At 46.3% G+C, this 24908-nt stretch overlaps 1 protein-coding gene across 2 annotated transcripts in view; it reads left to right on the forward strand.

The window, feature by feature from the left end:
- PEA15 (proliferation and apoptosis adaptor protein 15) overlaps window positions 1-24276 on the forward strand; it is a 102307-nt gene extending 78031 nt beyond the window's left edge. For both annotated transcript variants that reach the window (XM_040332589.1, XM_040332590.1), the window contains exons 2-4: window positions 3769-3946; window positions 17172-17327; window positions 23892-24276. In XM_040332589.1, coding sequence (XP_040188523.1) covers window positions 3775-3946; window positions 17172-17327; window positions 23892-23956 — 393 coding nt within the window. In that variant the 5' untranslated portion in view covers window positions 3769-3774 and the 3' untranslated portion in view covers window positions 23957-24276. The remainder of the gene's footprint in view (window positions 1-3768; window positions 3947-17171; window positions 17328-23891) is intronic.
- Window positions 24277-24908: the final 632 nt, after the last annotated feature.

Here is a 24908-nt window from a genome sequence, read left to right on the forward strand (position 1 = left end):
GCCATCTCCAGCGCAGGGGCCAACATTGCATCTATAATTCAGTCCACATGGATATTTCATGAAAAAAACAATCATTTTTAGGCTTATTTTTAGTTTTTGGCCTTTTTATCGCTCAGACTGTACATTGTGACTTTGTGGCGTGTTGCAAGCTGAGAAGCACCAATATTTACATGACTTGTGTCATTTCTGAGCTGCCATCTTCGGGGAGTAGATGGTGGGCCTGGGTGGTGCCTGGAACAAAGATGGCGCCATCCTTCTGGAGAGGAAAGCTGGTGAAGGGATTGTCAGGGGGTAGCGGGATCCCTGTCGGAGGAAGTGTTCCATGTACGCATTGCTCAGCATGCTGCACTCAACATGGTAAAACATATCTGTAGCAATAGTCAGTGGCCCCTTTAAGCTGCCCGGCAGAGCATTTTGCCTACTGCTGCTGGTCGGCGGTCCCTTTAAGCTGCCCGGCATAGCATTTCATCTACTGCTACCAGTCGGCGGTCCCTTTAAGCTGCCTGGCATAGCATTTCATCTACTGCTACCAGTCGGCGGTCCCTTTAACCTACCTGGCGGTATCCCCGAGCGTGACTCGGGGTGGATTTTCGATGCTAGGATCGGTATCCCCGAGTCACGCTCGGGGTAGCTGTGCAGAGGCGCGGCTTACCTTCTCGCTGGATCCACAGACAAGTGACTCACCTTGTCCCTGGATCCTGCGATGCATCCCCGCTGTGTGAGCGAGCGGGTCCTCCTCGCTCGATTCACAGTGTCCCCGTGTGCCGCCGATCTCCGTTCCCTGCGACGTTACGACGCACGGGGGCAGAGAACGGCGCCAAATTCAAAAAAGTAAACAAACACAATACACACAGTATACTGTAATCTTATAGATTACAGTACTGTATGTAAAAAATACACACCCCCCCCTTGTCCCTAGTGGTCTGCCCAGTGCCCTACATGTACTTTTATATAATAAAAACCTTTCTTTCTGCCTGAAAAACTGTAGATTGTCCAAAAGTGTCCCTTTATGTCAAAAATAGTTTTAGAGCAGCTAGAAAACAGCGATCATAAATTATAATCACTTGCAGAATTGTGCGATAGCGATTTGTGGGGAAATTCGTCATAAAAAAAAAAAAGTAATGACAGCGACAATTCTGCAACTGAGCACATTTCAGTGATTTTGAGTTGATTACATTATTGAATAATTTTTATTATAATTATATTATTATTTGTTATAGTTATTTATTATATTATAATTTATAATTTTGTTTTTAAAAAAAAATCATACCCGGGATGCCTACTAGACTCTTGTTTGGTCAGATTTAAGTGAGTTATTCCTAAGAATTGCAGGCCTACAGTATAAAACGCCAAGTTTCCTTGCAAAATAAATGTACCGCTTTTGGTACGTAATTCCAGACAGAATCATACCGCCAGGGAGGTTAAGCTGCCCGGCAGAATGTTTTCGTCTGTCGCTGGCCCCTTTAAGCTGCCCGGCAGAGCGTTTCATCTGCTGCTGCTGGACGGCGGTCCCTTTAAGCTGCCCGGCAGAGCATCAGTCCCTGCTGCAGCTGGTTGCTCCCTCCCTGCACAAGACGAACAGTGCAGGGAAACAGCGGAGCAAAGGAGGACATTGATTGGCTGCCCTTAGCAATGTGCGACATGCTGCACATAATATGACAAAATTTAACTGAAGCTTAGTCTATTATAAAGGAAATCTATAAAGTGCAGTGTTCTCTTTTATTGTACAATTTATCTGTCTATCACTTTTATAGTTTCACATTTTATAGTTTTGATGTCACGTATTTTGGTGACTTCATGTTACATATTTGTCATTGCTCCCTCTAGTGGTTGGCGATGGTTTAGCATAGGTTTCCACAACATGTGTATGTGTCTTATTAAAGCAAGAGTTTAGTATTTTTTTTGTACAAAATTGCTGATTTCAGGAAAATCTGTTTATTTATATATATATTTATATATATATATATATATATATATATATATATATATATATATATATATATATATATATATATATATATATAATATATGTGTGTGTGTGTGTGTGTGTATATATATATATAAATGTGGGTTATGTACATTGATAACATCTGTAGAATTTTTTTTTTTTATATAATATATATATATATTGTAGATACACACAGTATCTCTTTTTTTTTCACAAAATTAATATATAGATGCAAATTATAGAAATGCCATCAATATGTTTTTATATTAATATATTTTTACTTTTTAAAATAAGAAAAAAAATACATGCATATTTTTTTATTTAAGTATATGAAAAATATGTGTGTGTGTGTGTATATATGTATAGATAGATGTTATATATATATATATATATATATATATATATATATTATAGATAAATTAATATATATATATATATATATATATATATATATATATATTTATTAATTACACTTTTTTTCGTTAAAAAAAAGTGTAAAATATATATATATATATATATATATATATATATATATATATATATATATATATATATATACATATACTTTTTTTCATGTACTTATAAAAAAATATGCATTTATATATTTTCTTAATTTTTTTATTTAAGTATATATGAAAAAAAAGTGTGCGTGTGTGTGTGTGTGTATATATATATATGTATGTGTGTGTATGTATATATATGTGTGTGTGTGTGTGTGTGTATATATATATATGTATGTGTGTGTATGTATATATATGTGTGTGTGTGTGTGTGTGTGTATATATATATATGTATGTGTGTGTATGTATATATATGTGTGTGTGTGTGTGTATATATATATATATATATTGAGATGGATAAGGAGATAGAGATATATATATATAATTACACTTTTTTTTCATGCGTATTAAACAAAATAAAAATAAAGTGTAAAATATATATATATATATATATATATATATATATATATATATATATATATATATACTTTTTTTCATGTACTTTAAAAAAACATAAATGCATATTTTTTTATTTAAGTATATGGAAACAAAAGTGTGTATATATATATATATATATATATATATATATATATATATATATATATATATATATATATATATATAATTTTTATTTTTTTTTTATTTTTTTTGAGAGATAGATATACATAATTACACTTTTTTTTTTCATGTACATGCGTATTAAAAAAAAATAATAAAGTGTAATAAATATATATATATATATATTGTCTATATACATATACTTTTTTCATGTACTTAATATAAATGCATGTATTTTTTTTATTTAAAAAAAGTTACAATGTGTGTGTTAATATAAAAATGTATTGATGGCATTTTTATAATTTTTATCGATTCATTTTTGTGGGAAAAAAATATATAACTTTTTTTTCTATAAAAAGACATAACATATTCATATATTTTTATTTTTTGGAAAAAAACATTTTTTTTTAATTAAGAAAAATATATTTAATATATGTCTTATAAATGTATTGATGAAATTTCAAATATATAAATTTTTTGTTAAAACAAATCATACATTTTTATTTATTTTCTAACGACATTAAAAATATCTATTTTTATTAGCGAAATAAAATGCCATCCCTTGCAGAGTACAGTTCTATGATTCGGAGGAGTACAGGACTCTGTATTAGGAAAGAGGGACATATTTTCTTTCTTTAACTCTAATAAATTGATCTTCTCTGGGTTTCTTGACACACACTCCTCGTTGCTTCATTAGAATTTTGAGGCCAGGTCCTCTTTTCAGTTGTCTTGTATATCTGACGGGTTCCATTGTGTTTGCAGGCCAGCATGGAGGAGTACGACGCCCTGCTGCAGGAGCTCTCCGAGAACATCACCAACGAAGACCTGGACCAGCTGAAGTCGGCGTGCAAAGAGGACATTCCCAGCGAGAAGAGCGAGGAGATGACCTCCTGCCAGGACTGGTTCAGCTTCCTGGAGAAGCACGACAAGTTGGCGAAAGGTAAGGACACGGCGCTATCCGAGCTCCACCCCTGAATCCGGGGGGGGAGGAGCTATTACTTTTTTCTTAATGAGTATTTCAGTATTTTATATTCAAATATTTGCCGTAAATGTGTATTTCCTGCGACCATCAGCTCCATCTAGTGGCCACAGTGCAGTATTTTTCCAATTGAGGCATTTCCAGAAAAATTACAGCATTACGGCCACTAGATGGAGTCGGCGATCATAGGAAATTAACATATTACGTATTCTGGGGATTATTCAAGGTGAATGCTTTATATATCGATCCGTATGTGTTTAACCCCTTACCCATACCTCCCAACTTTTCAATTTCAGAATGAGGGAAAAATGGGCATACCCCCCAAACAAAGTTGTTGAGCGGGGGGGGTCTGATCAAAGTTGTTGAGCGGGGGGGGGTCTGATCAAAGTTGTTGAGTGGGGGGGGTCTGGGGATCAAAGTTGTTGAGCGGGGGGGGGGCTGGGGATCAAAGTTGTTGAGTGAGCGGGGGGTTCCGCGTATCTATGTTGTTGAGCAGGGGGGGTGGTCGGATCGAAGTTGTTGAGCAGGGGGGGGGTGGTCAGATCGAAGTTGTTGAGCAGGGGGGGTGGTCAGATCGAAGTTGTTGAGCAGGGGGGGGTGGTCAGATCGAAGTTGTTGAGCGGGGGGGGGGGGTGGTCAGATCGAAGTTGTTGAGCAAGGGGGGGGTGGTCAGATCTATGTTGTTGAGCAGGGGGGGTGGTCGGATCTATGTTGTTGAGCAGGGGGGGGGGGGGGCGGATCGAAGTTGTTGAGCAGGGGGGGGTGGTCGGATCGAAGTTGTTGAGCAGGGGGGGTGGTCGGATCGAAGTTGTTGAGCAGGGGGGGTGGTCGGATCGAAGTTGTTGAGCAGGGGGGGTGGTCGGATCGAAGTTGTTGAGCAGGGGGGGTGGTCGGATCGAAGTTGTTGAGCAGGGGGGGTGGTCGGATCGAAGTTGTTGAGCAGGGGGGGGTGGTCGGATCGAAGTTGTTGAGCAGGGGGGGTGGTCGGATCGAAGTTGTTGAGCAGGGGGGGGGGTGGTCGGATCGAAGTTGTTGAGCAGGGGGGGGGGGTGGTCGGATCGAAGTTGTTGAGCAGGGGGGGGGGTGGTCACATCGAAGTTGTTGAGCAGGGGGGGGGTGGTCGGATCGAAGTTGTTGAGCAGGGGGGGTGGTCGGATCGAAGTTGTTGAGCAGGGGGGGTGGTCGGATCGAAGTTGTTGAGCAGGGGGGGGGGTGGTCGGATTGAAGTTGTTGAGCAGGGGGGGGGGGGGGGTCGGATCGAAGTTGTTGAGCAGGGGGGGGGGGGGGGGGATTGAAGTTGTTGAGCAGGGGGGGGGGGGGGGTCGGATCGAAGTTGTTGAGCAGGGGGGGGTGGTCGGATCGAAGTTGTTGAGCAGGGGGGGGGGTCGGATCGAAGTTGTTGAGCAGGGGGGGTGGTCGGATCGAAGTTGTTGAGCAGGGGGGGGGGGCGGATCGAAGTTGTTGAGCAGGGGGGGTGGTCGGATCGAAGTTGTTGAGCAGGGGGGGGTGGTCGGATCGAAGTTGTTGAGCAGGGGGGGTGGTCGGATCGAAGTTGTTGAGCAGGGGGGGGGGTGGTCGGATCGAAGTTGTTGAGCAGGGGGGGGGGTGGTCACATCGAAGTTGTTGAGCAGGGGGGGGGGTGGTCGGATCGAAGTTGTTGAGCAGGGGGGGTGGTCGGATCGAAGTTGTTGAGCAGGGGGGGTGGTCGGATCGAAGTTGTTGAGCAGGGGGGGGGGTGGTCGGATTGAAGTTGTTGAGCAGGGGGGGGGGGGTGGTCGGATCGAAGTTGTTGAGCAGGGGGGGGTGGTCGGATCGAAGTTGTTGAGCAGGGGGGGTGGTCGGATCGAAGTTGTTGAACAGGGGGGGTGGTCGGATCGAAGTTGTTGAGCAGGGGGGGGTGGTCGGATCGAAGTTGTTGAGCAGGGGGGGTGGTCGGATCGAAGTTGTTGAGCAGGGGGGGGGTGGTCAGATCGAAGTTGTTGAGCAGGGGGGGGGGGTCACATCGAAGTTGTTGAGCAGGGGGGGGTGGTCACATCGAAGTTGTTGAGCAGGGGGGGGGTGGTCACATCGAAGTTGTTGAGCAGGGGGGGGGGGGGTCAGATCGAAGTTGTTGAGCAGGGGGGGGGGGGGGTCAGATCGAAGTTGTTGAGCAGGGGGGGGTGGTCAGATCGAAGTTGTTGAGCGGGGGGGCTGATCAAAGTTGTGGAGCGGGGGGAGTCCGCGGATCATCAAAGTTGTTGAGGGGGGGGGTCGGATCGCAGTTGTTGAGGGGGGACAATAGTGCTGATTGCAGGATTTACAGCGAGGTATGCCTTACCTTCAGCTTCCATCTACCATCTTCAAGGCACTCGCCACACCAGAGGCCAGTGAGTGGGCTCCTGTCCATGTGATCATTGTGATTGGCTGTCACAGTAGTTCTATGACCGCGTGGCTGTTCTCTTGGCTCTCAATCATAAACACTGAATGAGCATGCCCCCAGCACAGAGCCGCGTCGCCGGGTGTACACATATATGTGGAAGTGCGGCATTGAAGTCCGCCGGTTACCATTCATTCATTCCCGGTTACCCCAATTTCTAGCCCCGCCCACAACAGGCCCACCCTGTAAATGTAGAAAAGAAAAGGAACGATTAAAAGGATTTTTATCCAACTGGAGAAATGTATTTACGTTTTCTGTTGTGTACACAAATTACATTACTGATAATTCTTTAGAAGGTCCCTTTAAGACATGTGTCATAGAAACAGGTGTCCCCATTGGAACATTTCCCTCCACTTCCTGTTCTAGTGACAACTGTAACAGTTTGGTTTTCCTCTCACTTCCTGTTCTGGTGACAACTAGAATCGTTTGCTTTTCCCTTCGCTTTCTGTTCTGGTGACAACTGTAACAGTTTGGTTTTCCTCTCACTTCCTGTTCTGGTGACAACTGTAACAGTTTGGTTTTCCTCTCACTTCCTGTTCTGGTGACGACTGTAATATTTTAGATGTCCCCTACTTTCTGTTCTGGTGACAACTGAAACATTTTGTATTTCCTTTCACTTTCTGTTCTATTGACAACCGTAACATTTTAGATTTCCTCTCTCTTCCCATTCCCATTGACAACTGTAATATGTTGGATTTTCTCTCACTTCCTGTTTTGGTGACAAATGTAAAATTTCTTGTTCCATTCACTTCCTTTTCTGGTGACAACCGTAATATTTCGGATTTCCTCTCACTTCCTGTTCTGGTGACAACTGTAACAGTTTGGTTTTCCTCTCACTTCCTGTTCTAATGACAACTGTAACAGTTTGGTTTTCCTCTCACTTCCTGTTCTAGTGACAACTGTAACAGTTTGGTTTTCCTCTCACTTCCTGTTCTGGTGACAACTAATATTTTAGATGTCCCCTACTTTCTGTTCTGGTGATAACTAACATTTTTATTTCCCCCTCACTTCCTGTTCTGGTGACAACTGTAACAGTTTGGTTTTCCCCTCACTTCCTGTTCTGGTGACAACTGAAACATTTTGGATTTCCCCTCACTTTCTGTTTTAGGGACAACAGAAATATTTTAGAATTCTTCTCACTTCCTGTTCTGGTGACAACTGAAACATTTTGGATTTCCTTTCACTTTCTGTTCTATTGACAACAGTAACATTTTAGATTTCCTCACTTCCTTTTCTGGTGACAAATGTAAAATTTCTTGTTCCATTCACTTCCTTTTCTGGTGACAACCGTAATATTTGGGATTTCCTCTCACTTCCTGTTTTGGTGACAAATGTAACATTTTTTTGTTCAATTCACTTCCTGTTCTGGTAACAACCGTAATATTTCGGATTTCCTCTCACTTCCTGTTCTGGTGACAACTGTAACATTTTGGATTTTCTCTCACTTCCTGTTTTGGTGACAAATGTAAAATTTCTTGTTTCATTCACTTCCTTTTCTGGTGACAACCGTAATATTTCGGATTTCCTCTCACTTCCTGTTTTGGTAACAAATGTTGTTCCATTCACTTCCTGTTCTGGTAACAACCGTAATATTTGGGATTTCCTCTCACTTCCTGTTTTGGTGACAAATGTAAAAATGTTTTGTTCAATTCACTTCCTGTTCTGGTGACAACCGTAAAATTTGGGATTTCCTCTCACTTCCTGTTCTATTGACATCCATAATATTTTAGATTTTTACTTCACTTCCTGTTTTGGTCACAACTGTAACATTTTGGATCTCCACTCACTTCCGAAATATTTCAGTAGTCACCAGAAAAGGAAGTGAGGGAAATCCAAAATGTTACAGTTGTGACCAGAACAGGAAGTGTAGTAAAATCTAAAATATTACGGTTGTCAATAGAACAGGAAGTGAGAGGAAATCCAAATTATTTTAGTAGTCACCAGAACAGCAGAACAGGATTTCTTCTCACTTCCTGTTCTATTGACAACCGTAATATTTCGGATTTCCTCTCACTTCCGGTTTTGGTAACAAATGTAAAAAATGTTGTTCCATTCACTTCCTGTTCTGGTGACAGCCATAATATTTGGGATTTCCTCTCACTTCCTTTTCTGGTGACAAATGTAAAAATCCGTAATATTTTAGATTTTTACTTCACTTCCTGTTTTGGTCACAACTGTAACATTTTGGATTTCCCCTCACTTCCGAAATATTTCAGTAGTCACCAGAACAGGAAGTGAGGGAAATCCAAAATGTTACAGTTGTGACCAGAACAGGAAGTGAAGTAAAAAATCTAAAATATTACGGTTGTCAATAGAACAGGAAGTGAGAGGAAATCCAAAATGTTACAGTTGTCACCAGAACAGGAAGTGAGAGGAAATCCAATATATTAGAGTTGTCTCCAGAACAGGAAGTGAAGTAAAATCTGAAATATAACGGTTGTCAATAGAACAGGAAGTGAGAGGAAAGCGGAAATATTTCAGTTGTCACCAGAAAAGGAAGTGAGAGGAAATCCAAAATATTACGGTTGTCACCACAACAGGAAGTGAATAGAACAAAAAAATTTTACATTTGTCACCAAAACAGGAAGTGAGAGAAAATCCAAAATGTTACAGTTGTCACCGGGAACAGGAAGTGAGAGGAGATCCAAAATGTTACGGTTGTCGCCAGAACAGGAAGTGTAGTAAAATCTAAAATACTACGGTTGTCAATAGAACAGGAAGTGAGAGGAAATCCAAATTATTTTAGTAGTCACTAGAACAGGAAGTGATGGAAATCCAAAATGTTACAGTTGTGACCAGAACAGGAAGTGAAGTAAAAATCTAAAATATTACGGTTGTCAATAGAACAGGAAGTGAGAGGAAATCAAAAAAGTTACAGTTGTCAAAAGAACAGGAAGTGAGAGGAGATCCAAAATGTTACGGTTGTCGCCAGAACAGGAAGTGAAGTAAAAACTAAAATATTACGGTTGTCAATAGAACAGGAAGTGAGAGGAAACCCAAATAATTTTAGTAGTCGCCAGAACAGGATTTCCTCTCACTTCCTGTTCTATTGTCAACTGTAACATTTTGGATTTCCTCTCACTTCCTGTTTTGGTGACAACTGTAACAGTTTGTATTTCCCCTCACTTCCTGTTCTGGTGATAATGCTCACTAGGACACACATGGGGGCCCATTGGGCACACAGACAGCAATAAAACTCAGACGGAGGTTCTAACCCCTCCCCCACTCCATATAGAAACCCTTACGCAATTGTGAATTTCTCGCCCTACAAGGAAACGTAACAATTTTTCCGCCAAAGTATTCACTACCGAGGGAGATGTAGCTGGGAGTCGTTGCCTTGCGTTTGTTTTTCTCGCGCGGCCCGTTAGCCGCAGACGAGGAATAATTACAGAAAATTCTGTTCAGATGTCCGGCGGGCGTAACGTCTTCGGGATTTCACACCGCCAGACCTCTCGGCCCGTCCGCGACACCGCCAGTCGGCTCTGAGCGAAAGACTCCTGTTGCCATGCCAATACTTTTCTGATGTCTTCTGAGGGACCACCGCCGGCGCTGCGGCTCCCCTGTTGGTTTGAGAAAACATTTAACCCCTTGTCATCTTGCAAGGTTTGTTTACTGACTCGGAGCAAGAACGCAATCCCGGAGTCTTGCCTGAAAGGGGGGGAAAAATGGATCCTGGAGCACACTTGCTGGTGATCCTGGCTGGAGCACACTTGCTGGTGATCCTGGCTGGAGCACACTTGCTGGTGATCCTGGCTGGAGCACACTTGCTGGTGATCCTGGCTGGAGCACACTTGCTGGTGATCCTGGCTGGAGCACACTTGCTGGTGATCCTGGCTGGAGCACACTTGCTGGTGATCCTGGAGCACACCTGTTGGTGATCCTGGAGCACACCTGTTGGTGATCCTGGAGCACACCTGTTGGTGATCCTGGAGCACACCTGTTGGTGATCCTGGAGCACACCTGTTGGTGATCCTGGCTGGAGCACATTTGCTGGTGATCCTGGCTGGAGCACACCTGTTGGTAATCAAGGAACACACCTACTGGTGATCCTGGAGCACACCGGCCAGCGATCCTGGCTGGAGCACACCTGTTGGTGATCCTGGCTGGAGCACACCTGTTGGTGATCCTGGCTGGGGCACACCTGCTAGTGATCAAGGAACACACCTACTGGTGATCCTGGCTGTAGCACACCTGCTGGTGATCCCGAAGCACACTTGTTGGTGATCCTGGCTGTAGCACACCTGTTGGTGATCCTGGCTGTAGCACACCTGTTGGTGATCCTGGCTGTAGCACACCTGCTGGTGGCGATCCTGGAGCATACTTTCTGGCGATCCTGGCTGGAGCACACCTGCTGGCGACCACGTCACTGAGTAACCCCCGGCTAGTGATCAAGGAACACACCTACTGGTGATCCTGGCTGTAGCACACATGTTGGTGATCCTGGCTGGAGCACACCTGCTAGTGATCCTGGAAAACACCTACTGGTAATCCTGGCTGGAGCACACCTGCTGGTGGCGATCCTGGAGCATACTTGCTGGCGATCCTGGCTGGAGCACACCTGCTGGCGACCACGTCACTGAGTATCCCCCGGCTTTCCCCTTACGCAAGGAGAAAGCTGGGGGTTACCCAATGACGTGGTCGAGTGACCCCACCACCTCTTACGCGTCCTGGGGGTTTCATGTGGAGTGGAGACTAGAGCATCGCTGGAGAATGGTTCACCGCAGGACATCGAGAAGGGATTACAACGCTGGACAGACTGGACTACTGTGTCTGTGTGATTTTTTTTTTTCCCCCCCAGATTCCGATAAGCCCCCTGCCCACAGACCCCCACAACCACCGGGCAAGGGTTGCTGGGATGAGGCCCTTGTTCCCATCAACATGGGGACAAGGTGCTTTGGGGGTCACAGACCCCCAAAGCATCCTCCCCATGTTCAGGGCATGTGGCCTGGTACGGTTCGGGGGGGGGGGGGGGGGTGCTCTCGTCCCGCCCTCTTTTCCTGCGGCCTGCGTGCTCGGATAAGGGTCTGGTATGGATTTTTGGGGGGACCCCACGCCATTTATTTTTTTTATTTTAGTGCGGGGATCCCCTAAAAATCCATACCAGTCTGGTATGGATTTTTGGGGAGAACCCCACGCCATTAAAAATGACGCGGGGTTCCCCTTTATACCCATACCAGACGTAAAGTGCCTGATATGGAATTTGGGGGGGACCCCCACGCTTTTTTTTTGTTGGTTCGGGGTTCCCCTTTATATTCATACCAGACCCAAAGGGCTGGTATTGGACTGGGGGGGAACCCCTGATGTTTTTTTCAATGACTTTTATCTGTATTGCCGAGACCCGACAATTAATGAATAGCCGCGAGTAGTTTTAAATTACTTTTTTTCCCTTTAGAAATGTCATTTTGTGCAGGGACAGTTCTAAACACGGGAAACATGCACTACTTTACAGGCACACTGTAGATACAAAATTTAAAGGAATATTTCACTTTTTTTTTTGCTTCACTTTAAGCATTATTAATAGCACTGCTCCCGAAAAATTTGCATTGATACATGTCCCCTGGGGCAGGACCCGGGTCCCCAAACACTTTTTATGACAATAACTTGCATATTAACCTTTAAAGTTAACACTTTTGATTTCTCGCATAGACTTTTAAAGGGTTTTCCGCAGCTTTTCGAATTTGCCGCAAACACCCCAAATTGAGTCGAACATAAAGCTCATCCCTACCCACCACCATGCCTGACTGTAGACAAGAGACACTTGTCTTTGTCCTCCTCACCTGGTTGCCGCCGCACACGCCTGACACCAAATACCTTTATCTTGGTCTCATCAGACCACAGGACACGGTTCCAGTAATCCATGTCCTTAGTCTGCTTGTCTTCAGCAAACTGTTTGCGGACTTTCTTGTGCATCATCTTTAGAAGAGGCTTCCTTCTGGGATGACAGCCATGCAGACCAATTTGATGCAGTGTGCGGCATATGGTCTGAGCACTGACAGACCCCTTCAACCTCTGCAGCAATGCTGGCAGCACTCATACGTCTATTTCCCAAAGACAACCTCTGGATATGACGCTGAGCACGTGACCTCAACTCCCTTGGTGGACCATGACGAGGCCTGTTCTGAGGGGAACCCGTCCTGTTATACCGCTGGATGGTCTTGGCCCCCGCGCTGCAGATCAGTTTCAGGGTCTCGGCAATCTTCTTATAGCCTCGGCCATCTTTATGTAGAGCAACAATTCTTTTTTTTTCTTTTTCACTTAGGGGGTATAGTCCCTTTTGTTGCCAGCGGTTTAGACATGAATGGCTGTGTGTTGGGTTATTTTGAGGGGACAGCAAATGTACACTGTTATACAAACTGTACACGCACTACACAACATTGTAGCCAAGTGTCATTTCTTCAGTGTTGTCACATGAAAAGATAGAAGAAAAGATTTATAAAAATGTGAGGGATGTACTTACTTTTGTGAGATACTGTACATTATAAGGATATAGGATGTCGTTTTTAAGGGTACAGGATATACTTCATAAGGATATAGGATGGTATAAAGATATATGATGATATATTTTATAAGGATACAGGATGCAATTTATAAATATATAGGATACACATTATAAGGATATAGGATTTATAGGGATACAATTTGGCACATCTTTCGGTCATGAATAGATTTTGGCCAGGAGATCTGGTATTGTGGCTTTATGAATGTAGGCGAGTATGTGACGTTTTTGGATGCGCCCCCCCCCCCCCTGTTGGCGGGGCTGAGCGCACACGTACGGACGCACACACTGTCACCGGTCCTGTTTGCACAAGGGATTGTTCCCGACACACGATAATTAAAGTGACATTTGTGTCTGCGCCGCAGCGCTGGAATGGGGTGACCTTTCCTTATCCCGTTAGTCGCTGTCATCCTCGCTCCCTGGCAACGCCAGATTTGCTTCCCTTACTTCAGGCAATTTGTGTTCTGATCTTTGCGTTTTAGTGTAAGAGAGCGTCGTATACGGGGGGGGGGGAGCATGCACCGCATGTCAATGAGGATGGTGGACTACATACCTGTATGGAAGAGTGGGGGGGGGGGGCAAAAGAGAAAAGAGAGGGGGGAGGAAGAGAGGGGGGGGGGAGTGAGGGGGAGGAGAGGAGAGGGAGGGGAGGGGGGGGGAGGGGGAGAGGTAGGTAGAGGGGGAGGGGGGGGGGGGGGGGAGGTAGGTAGGGAGGGGGGGGGGAGGGGGAGAGGTGGTAGAGGGGGGGGGGGGGGGGGGGGAGGGGGAGAGGGGGGGGAGGGGGGAGGGAGAGAGGGAGGGAGAGAGGGAGGGGGGGAGGGAGAGGGGGGGAGAGAGAGGGGGGAGAGAGAGGGAGGCAGAGAGGGGGAGGGAGGGGGGAGAGAGGGGGAGAGAGAGGGGGAGAGAGAGGAGGGGGGAGAGAGAGGAGGGGGGGAGAGAGAGAGGGGGAGAGGGGAGGGAGGAGGAGGGAGAGGGGGAGGGAGGGAGAGGGGGGAGGGAGAGGAGGGGGGAGGTAGAGAGAGGGGGAGGGGGCAGAGAGAGGGGGGAGGGGGGAGAGAGAGGGGGGGAGGCAGAGAGGGGGGGCAGAGAGGGGGGGAGGCAGAGAGGGGGGGGAGGCAGAGAGGGGGGGGAGGCAGAGAGGGGGGGGAGAGAAAAAAATATAGAAGAGATGGAAAAGATGTAGAAAGCAGAGCATAGGGGGAGAATATAAGGGAGAGGAGGGGGAAAAAAGGCATAAAAGAGGGGAAAAAAGAGAGCTATTGGATGGAAAGAAGAGATGGAGAAGGTGGAGAAAGGAGGGGGGAAATAAAGGCAGAACTCAGAAGAGAGGGGGAGACGAGGCAGAAAAGAGGGTGGAGAGAAGAGATCTGGGACAGGGGGATGGGCAGAAAGAAGCCATGGACACCCCTCATCCCAGCAGGAGAACAATTCATGGAGGCTCGGGCCATTCTAACCCAAACAAGCATTGCTTTGTATTGCATGTCATGCAGAGAGGCGCAGACACCGGGTCAGTTCCTGCAATGTACTGACATTACAATGAAGTGTCTCTAACCTTTTCCTGCCCAACAACAGAGGTCTGTTCCAGTGATTGAGGGACTGGAAGGAACACCTCTTCTCCCGGATGGTGGTGATAACTGTCACCTGGCACTGATCATCTGAGAAAGTTCTGCTGTCAAAGGAAGGAAGAGAATGGAGGGAGGACGGGAGAATGGAAGGGTTGTGGGGACACTGGAAGCAGGGATGAAATAAGAGTGGAGTTTGGATGGGAGCAATGAAAATGATGGAGGGAGAATGGGAGGAACTTAGAGAGGATGGGAGGACAGGATAGATGGGAGTAAGGAAAGAAGGGAGTAAGGAAAGAAGGGATTGGTGAGCGAATGGAAGGGAGGAGGGGTGAAGAAAAAAATAAAGGGATGGAGGAAAAGAAGGGATAGAGGGAGGATGAAAGGAAGAAAGGAATGAAGGGGATGATAGCAGGAAGAAAGAGAAAGGGGGTAATAAGAGGGAGCGTGGGGGAAATGAAGAAGGGAATGGAAGGAATAGAGGAGGAAGGAAGAAAGGAATGGAGGGAGGGAGGGAGGATAAGAGGAATGAAGAAAGGAAAGATGAGAAGAATGAAGGAAGGAATAGAGAGAGGATAGGAGGAAGGAAGAGATAGATGAGTGATAAAGGGGAGGATGGGGGACATGAAGAAAGGATTGGAGGGACAGTAGGAGGAAGAAAGGGATGGAAAGAATATAGAAGGAAGAAAGGAATGGATGGAAGGAGGATGAAAGGAATGGAGAAAAAAAAAAGATGGAGGAAAGACGAGCAGAGGAAAGGAAAAGATTGAGGAAATTTTGGGAGGAATGGAGGGAGGATGGATGAGAGAATGAAGGAAGGAGCATAGGAGGAAGGAAAGGGATGGTGAGGGAATGGAAGAAGGAGGAGAGGAATGGAGGGGTGAAGTGAGGGAAGAAAAAAAGAGATAGGAAGGAAGAGGGAGGGTGGGGGAAATGAATAAATGAATGTAGGGACAGTAGGAGGATGGAAGGGGTGGAAAGAATATAGGAGGACGGAAGAAAGGAATGGATGGAGGGAGGGAGGATGAGAAGAATGAAGAAAAAGATGGAGGAAAGATGAGCGGAGGAAAGGATGGAGGAAGTATGGGAGGGAGGATAAGAGACTGAAGGAAGGGGCATAGGAGGAAGGAAGGGATGGTGAGGGAATGGAAGAAGGAGCAGAGGGATGGAGGGAGGATGAGAGAATGAAGGGAGGAATGGAAGGAGGAATGGAAGGAGCATAGGAGGAAGGAAGGGATGGTGAGGGAATGGAAGAAGGAGCAGAGGGATGGAGGGAAGATGGGTGGAATGATGGAAGAGATGGAAAGAGGATGAGAGGAAGGAAGGGGTCAAGTGAGGGAAGAAAAAAGAAAGGAATGGAGTGAGGATGCGAGGAAGGAAGGAAGGGACAGAGGGAAACTGGAAGCAAGGAAGAAAGGAATGAAGGGAGTATAGGAGGGAGGAAGAGATAAATGGGTGATAAGAGGGGGCATGGGGGAAATGAAGAAAGGAATGGAGGGACGGTATGAGGATGGAAGGAGTATAGGAAGAAGCAAGAAAGGAATGGAGGGATGGTAGGAGGAAGGAAGGGATGGAAGGAGTACAGGAAGAAGCAAGAAAGGAATGGATGGAGGGAGGATGAGAGAAATGAAGAAAAAGATGGAGGAAAGATGAGCGGAGGGAGGAAGGAAGGAAGGAATGGAGGGAGAATGATGGTAGGAATGGAAGGAGTATAGGAGGAAGGAATGGGATGGTGAGGGAATGGACGAAGGAGCAGAGGGATGGAGGGAGGGAGGGATGGAGTGATGGAAGAGATGGAAAGATGGATGAGAGGAAGGAAGGAAGGGGTGAAGTGAGCGAAGAACAAAAAAAAAGGGATGGAGTGAGGATGCAAGGAAGGAAGGGACAGAGGGAAACTGGAAGGAAGGAAGAAAGGAATGAAGGGAGTATAGGAGGAAGAAAGTGATGGAGAGGTAATAAGAGGGAGCATGGGGGAAATGAAGAAAGGAATGGAGGGAAGGTAGGAGTAAGGAAGGAATGGAAGGAGCATAAGAGAAGGGAATGGATGGAAGGAGGATGGGAGGAATGAAGAAAGGGATGGAGGAAAGATGAGAGGAGGGAAGGAAAGGATGGTGGAAGTGTGGGAGAAACGAGAGAAGGAATAGAGGGGGAAATGAAGAAAGGAATGGAGGGAAGGTAGGAGTAAGGAAGGAATGGAAGGAGCATAAGAGAAAGGAATGGATGGAAGGAGGATGAGAGGAATGAAGAAAGGGATGGAGGAAAGATGAGAGGAGGGAAGGAAAGGATGGTGGAAGTGTGGGAGGAACGAGAGAAGGAATAGAGGGGGAATGAAGGAAGGGATGGAAGGAACATGCAGAGAGATGATCCGCACACAAGTTGTTGCTCTTAAAAAGATCTTAATTCAGAAACCACAGTGTAGTCAGTTGACGAGTTTCAGCCTATAAGGCCTTAGTCATAACTACATTTTAGACACAAAACTTTGAAACAAATAGTAGCCCTACATGGAAGGAACATGGGAGGAAGGAAGGGATCGATGGAGGAAGGAAGGAAGGTAGACAGACTCTGTCATCAGTCTTTTATATGGGTTCCAGTCTTCTCATGTTGGGATTGTGTCCCAATGGTTAGGTGGAAGGTCTGTGACATCACAGAACCTGGAAGTTGCTATACTTGCTGCAATCTGATCCCGACCTCTCGCACCTTTTTGTTTTCTAGACAACCTCTCCTACATAGAACACATTTTCGAGATCTCACGACGTCCTGACCTCCTCACCATGGTTATCGACTACAGGACCAAAGTTTTGAAAATTTCAGCAGAGGAAGAACTCGACACAAAACTAACTCGGATCCCTAGTGCCAAAAAATATAAAGGTGAGCCCGGGGTGCATCTATCACTTTCCAGTTTTTGAGTTTTACCTACATTCTAACACTATAATCTACCAAAAATGATACATTTCCCAGGTTGGGTTTTTCGACACGTGAGCTTGGCCCCACTCCTACTTCAGTTTTGTCATTGAAAGAATGATAAACCTCTAACGCCGCGAATTTCCGACAACAAATGTTCGATGGAAGCTTGTTGTCGGAAAATCCGACCGTGTGTATGCTCCATCGGACATTTGCTGTCGGTATTTCCGACAACCAACATTGCCAAGAGCTAAGTGGGCTTTACGATTGGGATGTCAAAAGGGGTCTTGGGGGGGATGTCACCTTACCTGGTTGCACCTATTACTAAAATATTACATTTATGATCCTTTAGGGCAGCCATTTTCAATCTGGGTTTCAAGGAATCCTAGGGTTCATCCAGAGGTTTTTAGGCGTTCCATGAGCTGTGACTGATTGGCCCAGTGGCGGTGCGTCCATAAGGGGCGCAAGGTCGCCGCCCCTCTCTCCTGCCACCTCTCTATCACCATAAAAAGATTCATGCATTGCATAAATCCATCTATGGTCGCCGTTGCCACCCCCTATTCAGGTACTCGGCCCCTTTTTTGGGGCCAGGCTCCTGAATTACAGTGGCAGGGTATTTTTGGGAAGCACCTGATTAGAGCCAGAGGCAAACAGCGGGCACCATGCTGGGCGCTCGCAGTTCACTCAGCGTTGTGTTAGGAAAACAAACATTAATTTGCTTTCCTAACACTGAACCGCCTCTCAGCCAATCAGGTGCTTGAGTCTGTTACCTGGTTGGCTGAAACAACAGGTGCTGTGATTGGACGCCTATCAGAGGACGGGAAGAGAGAAGACATCGAGGAGCATGGAGGACACTGCTTTGACCCGCTGCCCCACCGAGGCAAGGTAAGTGCCAGGCGGGCAGGGGATGCACACTGGCAGCATTTGATAGGCACACTGGCAGCAATTGATGAGCACAGTGGCAGCAATTGATGGGCACAGTGGCTGCAATTGATGAGCACACTGGCAGCAATTGATGAGCACACTGGCAGCAATTGATGAGCACACTGGCAGCAATTGATGGGCACAGTGGCAGCAATTGATGGGCACAGTGGCAGCAATTGATGGGCTTTTTTTTTTTCAGTTTGTTTGCGCCCCCCAAAAATTTTGAGCACCAGCCGCCACTGGATTGGCCTGCCATTGATGGTGCTTGCATACTTCCATTACCAACAACACTTAGCAAGCCAAGAAGCTTGACACCAATTACTTTGTTGGTTGTCTGTAAGGGTTGCAAAACCATGTCTTTTATGGAGCTGGCTTTGTACACAGGGGCACAGTCATGCTTGAACAGTAGCCGAACACCCCCCCCCCCCCCCGGTTCGGTGAGCAGAACACCCCCCAGTTCAGTTCGCAGCAGAACAGGTTAAAGGGGCTTCCAGATTCTGATAAGCCCCCTGCCCGAAAACCCCCAGAAGCACCGGGCAAGGGTTGTGGGGATGAGGCCCTTGTCCCCATCAACATGGGGACATCCTCCCCATGTTGAGGGCATGTGGCCTGGTACTGTTCAGGAGGGGGGGGGCGCGCTCTCACCCCCCTCTTTTCCTGCGGCCTGCCAGGTTGCGTGCTCGGATAAGGGTCTGGTATGGATTTTGGGGGGGGGAACCCCACGCCATTTTTTTTGCAGCGGGTTCCCCTTAAAATCCATACCAGACCTTTTTTTACTAGTAATAGCGGCGATCTGCGATTTTTGTCATGACTGCGATATTACGGCGGACACTTTTGAAACATTTTTGGGACCATTTACATTTATACAGCGAACAGTGCTATAAATATGCACGGATTACTGTATAAATGTGACTGGCAGGGAAGGGGTTAACACTAGGGGGCGAGGAAGGGGTTAAATGTGTACCCTGGGAGTGATTCTATCTGTGGGGGGAGGATACTGACTGGGGGAGGTGACCGATGGTTGTCCCTATGTACAAGGGACACACCATCTGTGTCCTCTCCCTAACAGGACGTGGATCTCTGTGGCTGGCGGACATCGTGGCCGCCAGGCACGCGCATCAGTATCTGTGTGACGCAGCGGCGGCATGCGCGCCCCGAGGCCGTTTATAGACGGCCTCCTGGCAGATTCAATTAGAGCCACCTTGCGGCCGTATATAGTCGGCCGCTGGGTGGCTAGTGGTTAATTTGTATGTTATGTTAAATATTTATATAACTTTGTTCTGTTCTATGCAGTTTACATCTGAGTGTTTCTATAAACATCCCCCCGATGAAGCCCCAAGTGGCGAAACATGTCGGGACAAATCACTCCAATGCTATTGTTGAGTGAAATCTTTCCATCTGTTTTGAACTCTAGATGTTTGTATATTTACAGGGATGTTGGTGCCCTTTCTTTGACAGGGTCACCAATCCGTATCGCCACCCCTTACTATTTAAAGACAAGGGGCCAGATCCACAAAGAAGTTACCTTGGCGTATCTATTGATACGCCGCGTAACTTCTACGATGCGCCGTCGTATCTTTGTTTTGTATCCACAAAACAAGATACGCCTGATTGGGGGCTCGATCTGACTGACATACGTCTTAGTACGCCGTCGGATCTTCGGTGCATATTTACGCTGGCCGCCAGGTGGCGCTTCCGTTGATTTCCGCGTAGAGTATGCAAATTAGCTAGATACGCCGATTCTCAGAACGTACGTCCGGCGCATTTTTTTACGTTGTTTACATAAGGCTTTTTCCGGCGTAACGTTACCCCTGGGTCTATGAGGCGTACGCAATGTTAAGTATGGACGTCGGGCCAGCGTCAAATTTTCCGTCATTTACGTCGTTTGCGTAAAAGGTTCGCGAATAGGGCTTTGCGTAAATTCAGTTCACGCCGAAAGCATTGACTATTTGCGACGTGATTTCGAGCATGCGCACTGGGATGCCCCCACGGACGGCGCATGCGCTGTTAAAAAAAAACGTCATTTACGTGGGGTCAAGTTGAATTAACATAAAACACGCCCACATCTGTCATTTGAATTCCGCGCCCTTACGCCGACACAGTTACACTACGCCGCCGTAACTTACGGCGCAAATTGTTTGTGGATAAGGAACCTCCGCACTAAGTTACGGCGGCGTAGTGTATTTAAGATACGCTACGCCCGCTTATATTTACGCCGAGGTACGTGGATCTGGCCCGATGTTTTTTTTAACAAGGGAAGAAGTATTGGCCTTCAGTGGAAAGGATAAAGGGCTGAATTGGAATTGAAATGGAAATCCAGAGAGGAAAGACAAAGGGCGGCAGAGGAGGGCGAGATCCGTGCCACTTCCGCTTTCTGTCTCCAGGTGCTGAAGTGACAAGGCCAGACAGGGCGACCTTGCTGCTGGAGAAGGGGGGGGTGCGTAAAAAAAAAAGGCATTATTTCATTTAAAGTAGAACTAAATTCTCACAAAAAACAATAAAAAAAAAATTTTTATAAAGCAATTGGTAAAACAGGAAAAAAAAATTATATATTTTTTTTAGGGAATATTTACACTTTTGCATAGCGATTACGGTGCTCCTTACCAAAATGGGAACAACTGAAGAAAATAATATAAAGAGAATTCAAATAAGATAAATCCTAAAAAGAAAAAAAGTTAGTGTTTTTGCTACTAATTCAGTTCGGCTTTTAACCACTTCAGCCCCCCGGACCATTTGGCTGGCCAATGACCGGGCCACTTTTTTGCGGTTCGGCACTGCGTCGCTTTAACTGACAATTGCGCGGTCGTGCGACGTGGCTCCCAAACAAAATTGGCGTCCCTTTTTTCCCCCCCACAAATGGAGCTTTTTTTTGGTGGTATTTGATCGCCTCTGCGTTTTTTATTTTTTGCGCTATAAACAAAAATAAAGCGACATTTGAAAAAAAAAAAATCAATAGTTTTACCTTTTGCTGTAATAAATATCCCTCATAAATATGTAAAAAAAAATGTTTTTTTTCCCCCTCAGTTTAGCCCGATACGTATTCTTCTACATATTTTTGGCAAAAAAAATATCGCAATAAGCGTTTATTGGTTTGTGCAAAAGTTATAGCGTCTACAAAATGGGGGGTAGTTTTATGGCATTTTTTTTTTTTTTACTAGTAATGGCGGCGATCAGCAAATTTTATCGTGACTGCAACATTATGGCCGACACATCGGACACCATTTTGGGACCAGTGTTATTTTTACAGCGATCAGTGCTATAAAAATGCACTGATTACTGTAAAAATTACACTGGCAGTGAAGGAGTTAACCTGTAGGGGGCGCTGAAGGGGTTAAGTGCAGTGCCAATCCGGACCTCCCTGGGGCCCTTAGCAAAATGACAGGTCGCGCGGGGGAGGGGGCTGTGGGCGCTGCCGACAGCGACATGTCACATTAAAGTTGGAAAGCGAGGGGAGGGGGTGTTCTGCTATCGAAAATGACATCTTACATTAAAGTGAGAAGGCGGGGGTGCTGACTGCTTACCTCTTCTCCCATGCAGCCAGCGAGTTGAGAAGCGGGGTGAGGGGCTGAAAATGACTTCTCACCAGGAGGGGCCTCTAGTCATTTGGGGGGCCCTCCGCAGCTTTGCGGGGCCCTAAGCGGCTTGCATAGTGAGCCTATAGGGCGGATCGGCCCTTGGTTAAGCGTGTCCTAGGGAATGATTCTAACTGTTAGGGGGCATGGCTATGAGTGACACAACACTGATCATTGTTCCCGATGAGAGGGAGCATTCGATCAGTGACATGTCACTAGGAAGAACGGGGAGATGTTGTGTTTACATTTCTGATCTCAGAAATTAGAAATCCATTCCTCTCTCGCCTCCACTGAAGGACACAGCCCAGTAAGGAATATTGGGTTATAGCGCCACCTTCAGGAGTAGAACAATGAGCATAAAACAAAGCTACGCCTAGGGACGGCCTCTGCCGGTGGACAAACCCCCCATCTGGTTCAGGCAGTTCAGTATGTTACTAAGCAGTACCTTCTGTGGTTTTTTTTTCCACCCCTCGATGGTCACTTCTTTGGGACTTCCCTAGGGTCAAGATTCCTTTTGGCTGTTTCCTTCGATAAATGAAAAGAAAAATTAGATTTTTTCTATACTTACCATAATTCTTTTCTCCGAGTTAATTAAATAACAAAGCCCCCACCCCTCTGAATTCTGGTACTGCTTTTAACCCAATGAGTTGCCTGTAGCAGATGAGGGGTTTGGCCACCAGCAGGGCCGTCCTTAGGAGGACCTTTGTTTTATACCTAGTGTCCTACTCCTGGAGGTGGCGCTATAACCCTACGGTCAAGATTCCTTACCTGGGCTGTCTCAATCAATGAATGGAGAATTTTTAATTCACCATAATCATTTTCTCCGAGTTCATTCAAGAACAAAGCTCCCACCCCTCTGAATTCTGGTACAGGTTTTAACACAATGAGCTGCCTGTAGGAGACGGGATTGGGTTTGGCCACCAGCATGGCCGTTCTTGGGTGGACCTTTGTTTTACACCTAGTTCTGGAGGTGGCACTATAACCCTGTGGTCAAGATTCCTTCCCGAATGAAAGAGAAAATAACATAAGAAGCTGCCTGTAGAAGTTGGGGGGGGGGGGGGTTGGCCACCATCATGGCCCTTCTTGTGTGGACCTTTGTTTTACACCTAGTTCTGGAGGTGGCACTATAACCCTGTGGTCAAGATTCCTTACCGGACTGTGTCCTTCAATGAATGAAAGAGAAAATAACATAAGAAGCTGCCTGTAGAAGTGGGGGGGGGGGGGGTTGGCCACCAGCATTGCCGTTCTTGGGGGGGACCTTCATGGTTTTTGCCTAGAGTCCTACTCCTGGAGGTGAGAATATAACCCTACAGCCAAGATTTCACTGGGCTGTGTCCTTCAATATACCGTATTTATCTGCCTATAGCGCGCACCCCTAATCTAGAAGGAAAATTCCTGGAAAAAAAAAATGAATTACTTAGTTTTGGTGTCTTGCCCGGCGTCCATCGGCAGGCCTTGTTCGGTCCAGCGTCCGTGTGCGGGGTCCGTCCAGCCTTCCTTGCGGCGTCCGTCTGTGGCTTCCTCACGGTGTCCGTCTGCGGCTTCCTCGCGGGGTTCGTCCAGGTGTCTGTCTGCGGGGTCCGTCCAGTCCTCCATCCGCACGTTGCCCGGGGTTGCGGCGGTGTTCGTTTTTGAATTAGGCGCCGAGAGGAGCCGGATTTCCTGTTTGTTCGGCTTCTCTCGCGTGGCTGCGGGTGGAGCCGAGCGCGCAGTACACTCGGCTCAGCTTTAGTCTGCGGCGCTCGGCGCCTAATTAAAAAAACTAACACAGCTGCAACAGTATCGGCGTATATCACGCACACCCACGATTTTCCCCTGATTTTAAGGGGAAAAAGTGCGCGGTATATGCCGATAATACTACTTAAAGAATTTTTTTTTACCGCCAGTACAAAAAAAATGTTTTTGAAGACCAGATCAGAGCTAAGAGCAGGCATGCTAAGATACTTAACATTTAATCTGGAAAAAGTATTCTAAGGTAAGATTGTGGTTTGCGTTCTGTTGATTTTTTTTTTTCAATTTTTTTATTTCTTTACAGATATAATAAGACAGCCATCAGAAGAAGAGATCATCAAATTGGCCCCTCCCCCAAAGAAAGCTTGAAGTACGACCAACCCCAGAGGAAACAGAAAAAGGGGGAGGAGACTCAATCCTGTTTGGTCTTTGTCGTTCCATTCCCCCCCTCCCCATTCTTCACCTAACATCTCCCCGTTCTCGCTCTGCGCAAACCTACGACAGGAGCAGAGATTGGGGAGAGGGGGGGACACGGCGCGAAATGAATCATCGCCCCCCCTCCTCCCCCAACCAGTGACCACTAACAAGTGTCCTAACCCCTCTCTCGTTGTCTGTGCTCCGTGACCTGCAGTTTGTCCTAAGATTGTTTCGTAAGCGTGCGTTTTAAATAGAAGTATCTTTATTTTTGATTTTTTACATTTGTTGTGGGATAACGTGGCTAAATACGGTTTTATTCTCAATTTTTTTTATTTACATTTTTTGTGGTTTGGAGATTTCTATGCAAATGGAAAAAAATGAGACCCTTGTATATTTCGACCCCCTCCCCCTTATTTGTTGTGTCCAACCGTAAGCCACCCAAGAGGCCTCTGTGGTGGGACACAGAGAGAGTAGGGAATGTTGAAGTGAGGTTGTGCTATGTTGACGTATTCAAATGTGATGGTCAACCAGGGCGGCAGCCATCTTGCAAAGGCGCGGCTTTTTCGATAGACTAGGAACTGATGGTGTGGCCCGAGGTGCAGTAGGGAAACTGCCGCTTCCTACAGAGTTGAAAGCCTGCGCCTTGTTTTGGCTCGCAAGATGGTTGCCACCCGGTTTAGATGGCAGGCGCTGGAGGTGGCAGTTGGCTCCGCACTGAACATTGGGGTAGAAACGCCCATAGTTTGGGTGTCCTTAGTGATCTCTCCACAGGACTCTTAGGTCAATGGACAGTTTGATGGATTTTCATTCTAACCGCTTCTTCTGGGAAGCTGGACAGCTCCAGTTGAAGCTTCCAAAACCATGTTTTTTGATCCATGTTTTTGAGAGAGCGCTGTGCTGAGGT

Source organism: Rana temporaria, chromosome 13, assembly GCF_905171775.1.
Source record: "Rana temporaria chromosome 13, aRanTem1.1, whole genome shotgun sequence".
Lineage (NCBI taxonomy): Eukaryota > Metazoa > Chordata > Amphibia > Anura > Ranidae > Rana > Rana temporaria.